Source organism: Galeopterus variegatus, unplaced genomic scaffold, assembly GCF_000696425.1.
Source record: "Galeopterus variegatus unplaced genomic scaffold, G_variegatus-3.0.2 Scaffold1619, whole genome shotgun sequence".
Classification (NCBI taxonomy): domain Eukaryota; kingdom Metazoa; phylum Chordata; class Mammalia; order Dermoptera; family Cynocephalidae; genus Galeopterus; species Galeopterus variegatus.
Window position 1 is genome coordinate 306526 of NW_007727730.1, and position 8901 is coordinate 315426.

An 8901-nucleotide genomic window follows, 5' to 3' on the forward strand; every position below is an offset into this window, starting at 1 on the left:
TGTGCGTGTGTGTGTGCGTGTGAGTGTGCGTGTGTGTGTGCGCGCGCGTGTGTGTGCATGTGTGTGAGTGTGCGCGTGCGTGTGTGTGAGTGTGCGTGTGTGCGTGTGTGTGAGTGTGCGTGTGCATGTGTTTGAGTGTGTGTGAGTGTGCGTGTGTGTGAGTGTGCGTGTGCATGTGTTTGAGTGTGTGTGAGTGTGCGTGTGGATGTGTGAGTGTGCGTGTGTGCATGTGTGTGCGCGCGCGTGTGCGTGTGAGTGAGTGTGTGTGCGTGTGTGCGTGCACGTGTGTGCGTGTGCATGTGTGTGTGAGAGTGTGCGTGCATGCGTGTGAGAGTGTGCGTGTGCATGTGTGCGTGTGAGTGTGCATGTGCGTGCGTGTGCGTGTGCGTGTGAATGTGAGTGTGTGACTGTGCGTGTGTGTGTGTGTGTGCGTGTGTGTGCACGCGTGTGAGTGTGCATGTGTGCGTGTGCGTGTGTGTGCGTGTGCGTGTGTTTGAGTGTGCGTGTGTGTGAGTGTGCGTGTGCGTGTGTGCGTGTGTGAATGTGCGTGTGTGCGAGTGTGTGTGCGTGTGCGTGTGCGTGTGTGTGAGTGTGCGTGTGTGAGTGTGTGAGTGTGCGTGTGCGTGCGCATGCGCGTGCGTGTGTGTGTGTTGGCGGGAAGGAGTCTCCATAGACAGAATTCACCCCCAAATGACTTCTCTCTACAGGGATCACTTGGTCCCCGTGGAGACACTGGACCTGCAGGCCCCCCTGGTCCCCCCGTGAGTTCTCAGGGTGGGGCTGGGGAGCTGGGCACCAGGACCTGGGGGGAGAGCAGGGAGTATGTCTGGGGTGTCCCCGCTGGGTCCCCCAGTGCCCAGCACTGGGCCAGGCACACCTCAGCTGTTCAGGGGGTGCAGATGGGGAGGGCCATTCCTTGAAAGCCCAAGGAGGGTTTGGGCTTGGGGGGGCTGGCAGGGATTAGGAGGGACTCTATGGGGTCTCTGACCTGGGCCTTGTCTCCTTTGGCTCTGTCTCCCCCATTTCATCTGTTTCTCTCCTCTCCTGCTCCCTCTGTCTCTGTCTCTCTGCTTTCCTCGTCTGACCTCATGGTTCTGTCTCTTCCATCCTCTTCCTGCTTCCGTCTCTCCCCATCTCTGAGTCTTTCTGTTTCTCCTCTTGTGGTGTGTCTCTCTCTGTCTGCCTGTCTCCCCGTTCTCTGTCGCTGGTCTGTCTCTCCCTCCTTCCACGTCTCTTCTTCATCTCTGCTCCACTCCCCCATCCCCATCCCACCTTCACCCCCATGCCCAGGGTCCCTCTGCAGAGCTGCACGGGCTGCGCCGCCGGCGCTCGGTCCGGGGCCCTGGGGCCCTGGAGGACGGCCTGGAGGAGGTGCTGGCCACGCTCACGTCGCTGAGCTTCGAGCTGGAGCAGCTGCAGCGCCCCCCGGGCACAGCTGAGCGTCCAGGCCTCATGTGCCACGAGCTGCGCCGCAACCACCCGCACCTGCCCGATGGTGAGGTCCGGGCGGACTTGGGGGGCCCGGTTGGGGGAGGACGCGTTGGGTATGGTCCCCCTGGTGACTCACCCACCCCGCCTGGCTCTGCGGCAGGGGACTACTGGATTGATCCCAACCAGGGCTGCTCTCGGGACGCACTCAAGGTTTTCTGCAACTTCACGGCGGGAGGAGAGACCTGCCTGTACCCCGATAAGAAGTTCGAGACCGTGAGTGCTCAAAACCACCTCATCCCTTCCCCAGGAAGGCCTGTCCCCTGCTCCCCACCCATCAACCCCCGATCTCCGCCCACACACCAGGTCTTGTCTGGGACCTTATCTTTTCTTCAACCAACATTTATCAAGCCTACTGTATGCCAAGTGCTGTCTGAAGCACTGGAACTACAGCAGAGGATCAAAAAGAAAAAAATCTCTCTGCTCTTATGGAGCTCACCCTCTGTGGGGTAAACAGACAAGAGAAACTCCTAAAGAAATCGGTTATGGTGCTGAACCTTTCCATAGTGCTTAGGTATGCCAGGCCTGTCCCGATGACACTGCTGCTTGATTGATTGAGTCCCAACCACCCAATTATTTCAGTTCTACCAGCACCCCCAGAGGGGGAAACTGAGGCACGGAACAGGGATGAGATTTTCCAAGGCAGTCTGGCTTCAGAGTCACAGCCCTTAAGCACTGAGCTACACTGCCAGGGGTTCACTGTCCTCCAGGCTGTGGGCTGGGAGGTGAGACCACTGGTCCCCCAGAAGTCCCGGGTTTCTCCATCCATCAGGAAGCCCTGAGCCCAACAGCCTCCCCGCACCAGATGCCAGGCTTAGCAGTGGAGGGCCGTGGGTGAGCAGCACTGACTCTGAACCCCGGACCACCTGGGTTGGAATTCAAATAGGTCACCTCAGTTTTTCCATCTGTAAAATGGGGCATGAGAAATTATCTTCCTCATAGGGTGGTTGTACAAGTGAGGTACTGATGCAAATGGCAGGAAATGTTTACTAAAACCTGAATACGCGGGGTGCTGTGTTAATACCTCTAGCTGCAGGTAAAGCACTTAGCAGGCACCGGGCCTGCATAATATTTGCTGCTATTTTTGACTGGTCAGACACCTAGTTTAGAGGGAGCTCAGACACCCAGTGGATGGGAATGAGCTCAGACCTTCCACTTATGGAGCGCAGGACTTGGTCTCCCCTTCACCAGCCCACCTTCCATTGACCTAAAGAGAGGCTTGGGAGGGGAGTGAGGGGATTTCTTGGTTTGGGTTTCCCAGACACAGACCCTGAGACAAAGATCCGAAAGCCAGTCGTTTATCTAGGAGGTGATCACAGGAAGCAGCAGGAGGAGAGAGGGGAAGCGAGAGGGGCCAGGGAAGGCAGCCCATAAAGGCACCACGGGGACCCAGAGCTCAGTCCCATTGGGGAGCTCTGGGAGACAGGGTAGCACAGGAACTTGAGACTTTTCCTACTTGGGGAGGTGAGGGAGCTGGTGTTTATCCACCGACTCCCATCAGGCAGGAATCCCCCTGCCCCTCTGTGCACTGGCCGAGCCCACTCTCCTGGCCAGAGAATAGCCTAAGATGCAGCAGCCTTCAGTGTGAGCAGGTGAAAGCAGAGGGGATACGGGTGGGCACCAAGGACGTCTGCTGCAGTGACCCACCCCTCCCTCCCCCAGGTGAAACTGGCCTCCTGGTCCAAGGAAAAGCCTGGGAACTGGTATAGCACATTCCGTCGAGGGAAAAAGGTGAGTCGCCAGAGGCCGAGGTGGGGGGTGGTATGAAAATGGTGGGAACCAGCACAGGGAGTTGGAGGAGGGGTTGTGAGGGGCGAGATGAACTGGACAGACTCTCCTCTGCTTCCGTAGTGATCACAGGCTGGAGGCGGGCAGGGGGCAGCATCCGATGTGTAACAGGAAATTTGCTGCCATACCGAGTGGTGGTGCTCAGATGGGGAAGTATAGGAGATGGTGGGAATCCAGAAGCAGTGCTGAGAGGACTGGAAGGCTTCCTGGTAAAAGTCACAGCTCATCTGAAGCCTAAAGAATGAGTTGGGTTCACAAGTTAGGGAGGACAAGGAAAAGTGTTCCAGGCAGAGGGAACAGCATATGCAAAAGCTCTGAGTCGAGAGAAGGTCTGGTGAATTTGAAGAAGATAAAGCCATTGATTGCTCTGCTTTGGAGAAGGTGAGAGGGAATATGGTAGGAGAAGAGGCTGGGGAGGTGGGTGAGGGAGACACCAAGAAAGACCTATGGGCAGTAGGGAGCCATGGAATGTGTTTAAGTGAGAGAGAGACCCAGATCAAATCTCTGTGTTAGCAAAATGCCTCTGAAACATGTAGGGTGTGGACTGTGGGCCAGGAGACCCAGGGGTAGACTGGTGCATTGGTCCAGGAGAGTGAGGAGGTCTCTGTGCTGGAGCTGGTGCTACGGAGATGAGAGGGGGCATGGCTTGGAGCAATATCTAAGAGTTGCAAGTCCCTAGGACCTGGTAATTGATTAGATGGAGGGGTGGGAGGAGATCGGGAAGATGTCCAGGTTCCTGGCTTGAGGCACCAGTGTCTGGTGAGACTTCTCTGAGATATGTCAATGAGAGGAAGAGCAGGTTCAAGGGGGCTCAGTTTGAGATTTATTTTTATAACCTATATGTATGTGCTAAGCACTGGAACATAGCACATAAAACAGTTCCTGACTTCACGAAGGTGAACTCCTAGTGGGAGAGGCAGACAACCACCAAGGAAACAAATAAAGCTGTAATATGATGTGAAGGTGTCTCTTGGCTTGGTTTCCCACAAAAACAGACACAAAGAGAAGAATTTAATTACAAGCAGTTTATCTGGGAGGGGATTCCAGAAAACATCAGCTGGGGAATACGGAAACAATTCAGAGAAGAGAAGGAAGCCAAAAAAGATGTGTTTCCAAGCCAGTTATATTTTAAGAATATATCTTATTTAACTCAATATATCAAAACTATTGTCATATCAACATAAAGAACTATTAAGATATTTTATATTTTCCATACTAGTTCTTCAAAATCTGGTGCATATTTTACATTTACAGCACATCACACTTTGGACGCTAAATTTTATTGAGAATAACTAATCTACGTTTAGATTTCATAAAACCATTGAAAAACAGTTGAAAAAGTAGATTCACATACCCAAGTTGTTCCAAACATAAGCTTTCTGATAACTGGATTGAGATTCAGTTCATAGTTATGAATTAAATAAAGTAAAAAAATTTCCTCTGGTGTATAGCATTGGCCACATTTCACGTGCTCAGTAGCCATGTGGCTGCCATATTGGACATGTGGCTGCCATATCGGACAGAGTGGATACAGGGGACTTGGGGGACAGTTGGCTCTATAGGTCAGGGGCTCACAAGAGCGATTTGGGGTAGAGGTAGAGCTGTGAGTTGTGGATAGAGATAAGGGCGTTAAAGCCCTGGATTTGGTGGATGAAATAACCAAGATTTGGGTGGTCAAATGGGCTGGGCATGGGGAACTGCTGGAAGAAGAGGAGGCAGAAGGGATGTGAATGATAACTATTAGGATTCTGCCTTGGAATTCTAGGTGGCTGGTGGGGCTGCCCCAGAGATGGGAACATGCAGAGGCTGGCAGGTCAGCCAGCGCACAGAGATCCTGGGAGGTGGGTTTCTTAGAAAGAGTAGGGGCTAATGCAGCACCCTCACCCCTGGACTTGTCCCACCCCCAGTTCTCCTACGTGGACGCCGATGGCTCCCCAGTGAACGTGGTACAGCTAACCTTCCTGAAATTGCTGAGCGCCACGGCCCGCCAGAGCTTCACCTACTCCTGCCAGAACTCTGCCGCCTGGCTGGATGAAGCTGCGGGTGACTACGGCCACTCCCTCCGCTTCCTCGGGGCCAACGGGGAGGAGCTGTCCTTCAACCAGACAGCAGCAGCCACCATCAGTGTCCCCTATGATGGCTGTCGGGTAAGGTGGTGGGGCAGGGGCTGGCCAGAGTGGGGAGGTGAGGCCTCAGCTTCCCTCCCCCTAACTCACCATCCCTGTCTTCTCGTGGTCAGCTCCGGAAGGGACAGGCGAAGACCGTCTTGGAGTTCAGTTCTTCCCAAGCGGGCTTTCTGCCCCTGTGGGACGTGGCTGCCACTGACTTTGGCCAGACGAACCAGAAGTTTGGGTTTGAATTGGGCCCTGTCTGCTTTAGCAGCTGAAGTCTCTGGGGTGGGAGGGACAGTGGGGACAGTGAGGGAGCCCCAGACGGGGCAAATTTGGTGCTGAGGCTTTGAAGCCACCATATTTATCATCTCTTGTGACTCTGGAACCAGGCAATGTGTCTGCTCATCACGGTCAAACAATATTCCCTCTCCCTTCCAGGGGGCCTGGAGACTGGACTTCCCTGGCCCAAGGGTCCAGCCTCTGCTCACCCCACCCCACCCCACCCCAGGTGGCAAAACTGTAGTCTGGCTCTTTCTCCCCTCCATCCGTCCCCAACCCTCAATTCCCCTCTCCTAAACCCCTGTGCAATGAGCTTCTAACTCAAAGCAGATGAATGCCCCCCACACCTGCCTCCCGACCCCACCATCAGCACCCTCACACCCTTTGGTGCTACCCTTCCCCATAGTTAAGCACTGGATGTCTCCTGATCCCAAGCTGGGAACCCTTCACTCATTCCTATTCCCAGGTGGGTTCACGGTGAAGGGACTGAAGTCAGACTCCAGAGGGAAGAGGGACTTCCCTTGACTGAGCTGTGTGTTTCTTCTGCTGCCTCAGCCCAGCTCTGCATAATTCCCTCCCCCCACCCCCCATTTCCCTAAACTCACCTTGCCATGCCAGGTGGCTTGGGGACCAAGATAGTGGGGGTGAATCAGGATCCTAATGGTGCTGCCCTATTTATACCTGGGTCTGTATTAAAAGGGAAAATCCCCTCTGTTGTATATTTAATCTGCTTCCTCCTTAGGGAAGGCTGGGATATGATGAGAAAGATTCCGGCACAGCCCCCTTCCCCCACCCCCAGGCCATAGGGCATAATTGCCATCTCAAATCTGAGAATAAATCAATGAACTGTGTTCCTGTCTCTGTCTTTCATCTGGTGCTGGCCATCTCTCTCTTAGGGTCTGGCATTTGTCTCACCTGAGAGACCTGCCACCACCTGTCTTAGTTAATTAATTGTGTCTTTTGGGAATCTAATATAATGGAGGCTGTAGGCCTGTTTATTAACCCAAGCTACTAGAGGAAAAGTTGAAAATAGCCAGCTCTTCGTGTTGGGTTTGCTTAGTCCTGGAATATCTGACTGGGCTGAGTGGATGGATCCTGAGATGATGTGGGTCATGGTTACGGTTTGAGGTGAAATGACGAGAGGTCGAAGGTTTGGCTGGCAAGTCACGAGGTGAGTTGGGGGTGGAGATAATTGAGTTAGTAGTTGAGGATTGGAGTGAGTTGGAGGTTGGAGGTTAAGGGTAGGGTGAGTTAGGTGGAAAATGAGTTTAAGATAAGCTGGATATTGGCTGGGGTGGGTTGAGTGGGTTTGAGTGGCTGTTGATTAATGATGGGATCGGTTGAGTTGGAGGTTGAGTGATGGGAGGGTTGCGTTAAGAGTTTGGGATTGGCTGTTGAGTTGAATTACATTAGGGTCAATTTGATAAGTGGCATGAGCTGAGTACGGGTAAGTGGGGGTTGCTGTGGATGGGGGGTGAAGATTGGTAGTTTGGTGAGTCAATGTGGGGTCAGTTAAGATGAGAGATGGGTTTGAGGTGACTTGAAATGGGGAGTTAGATGTTGAGTTGAGGTTTTCTCTAATAGATTTATTGAAATATAATTCATACACCATATAATTCATCTATATAAAGTGTATAATTAAATGGTTTTTAGTATATTCAAAGACTTGTATAACCATCACCACAATCATTTTTAGAATATTTTCATCACCCCCCAAAGAAATCTCATATCCATTAGCAGTTACTCCTCATTTCTTCCCAACTTCCCAGCTGTAGGCAACCACTAATCTACTTTCTGTCCCTTTGGCTTTGCCTATTCTGGACATTTCATATAAGTGGAATCATACGATATGTGCCCCTTTGTGTCTGGCTTCTTTCACTCAGCATAATGGTTTCCAGGTTCACGTTGTAGCATGAAATAGTGCCTCATTCCTTTTCTATTGATGAATAATATTCCATTATATGGAAATACCAAATTTTGCTTATTCATTCATCAGATGATGGACATTGTTGGGTTGAGTTTAGTTAGGAGTTATGGAGGACTGGCATGAGTTGAGTTGAGTCAGGTGGGATTGGGTGGGTAGAGATTGTGGGTTGGAATGAATTTCCTCCAAAAATCCAAGGCTTGCTTACCCTGCTACTCCTGCCACCCGATCCCCTAAGGCCACCTGAATACTTGTCCTCGATTCCTTCGTTCATTCAATCAATGTTGCTAAGAGTCCTGACCCTATGAAGAGTGTTAGTACCCAGAGATTAATTAGCTAGTTAATTCATGCATTCACTCAGTTCTCCTGAGTGTTTACTCAGTGCCAGGCACTGTTTCTAGATAATGGGGATAGAAGAAAGATTTTACTGTCTGCCCTCAGGATCTTACTCCTGAGGGGAACAGATAATACATGATTAAATAGCTATATGATGTGATTTCACGTGGTAGTAATTGTTGTGAGGGAAAATTAAGCAAGTTACATAAAAAGTGATGGAGTGGGGGGTTATTTGAAATAGGGTAGTCAGAGGACGCTTCACTGAGGAAGTAACATTTGGGTAGAGACCTGAAGGATGGGAGGGATGAGCCACTGGAGTCTTGAGAAAATATCCTATGTATAGTGAAGAGCCCAGACACCTCATATACCAATGAAGGTGCTTGAGGGGCTGATGTTTCTCTTGGTCTCTTCTGATCTGTTGCTTTTGTTGGTTTCTTCACCCTCTGATTTCTTCTGTTAACCCAAATGTAGACCTAGCTCTACTTTCCTTTTAATTCCTCTCCCAAACATCCTAAACTCAAAAGTGCATGTGGCAGCACCAATGCTGTATATTCGTTTCCTCTTCCTGGGTACATATGACTGAGAACACATTTACTGGCTTCCCTTGCAGCTAGGTTTGGGTCATGTGACCTGGTCTTGGTTAGTGGGATATGAGTGGCCATAAACCCTGCTGCATGAGATCCTCTGGGCTCTTCCCTCCCCTTTCATGGTGACCTTGCAGGTCATGTACATAAGATGGGAGTGTTATATGTGGAACTCGGAAGGTGCCTGGTTCCCTGAGTCATTGCCTGGAGGAGGCCCCCATCAGAAAGTGATGTGACCAAGAAATAACTTAATTATTTTAAGCCCGTGAGATTTTTAGGGTTGCTTGTTACAGCAGCTATCACTAATTATCCTGACTAATACAGTGAGTGAATCCAACTTTTACTGAAGATTAGCATGGAAGCACGTGTGTGAGCCAGGAGGTCTCATTGC

The 8901-nt window shown here is 51.2% G+C and overlaps 1 protein-coding gene across 1 annotated transcript in view; it reads left to right on the forward strand.

The window, feature by feature from the left end:
* COL5A3 (collagen, type V, alpha 3) overlaps window positions 1–6517 on the forward strand; it is a 43446-nt gene extending 36929 nt beyond the window's left edge. Inside the window, exons 54-59 of the mRNA XM_008578031.1 lie at window positions 708–761; window positions 1291–1495; window positions 1592–1704; window positions 3151–3219; window positions 5184–5423; window positions 5516–6517. Coding sequence (XP_008576253.1) covers window positions 708–761; window positions 1291–1495; window positions 1592–1704; window positions 3151–3219; window positions 5184–5423; window positions 5516–5662 — 828 coding nt within the window. The 3' untranslated portion in view covers window positions 5663–6517. The remainder of the gene's footprint in view (window positions 1–707; window positions 762–1290; window positions 1496–1591; window positions 1705–3150; window positions 3220–5183; window positions 5424–5515) is intronic.
* The last annotated feature ends 2384 nt before the right edge of the window (window positions 6518–8901 follow it).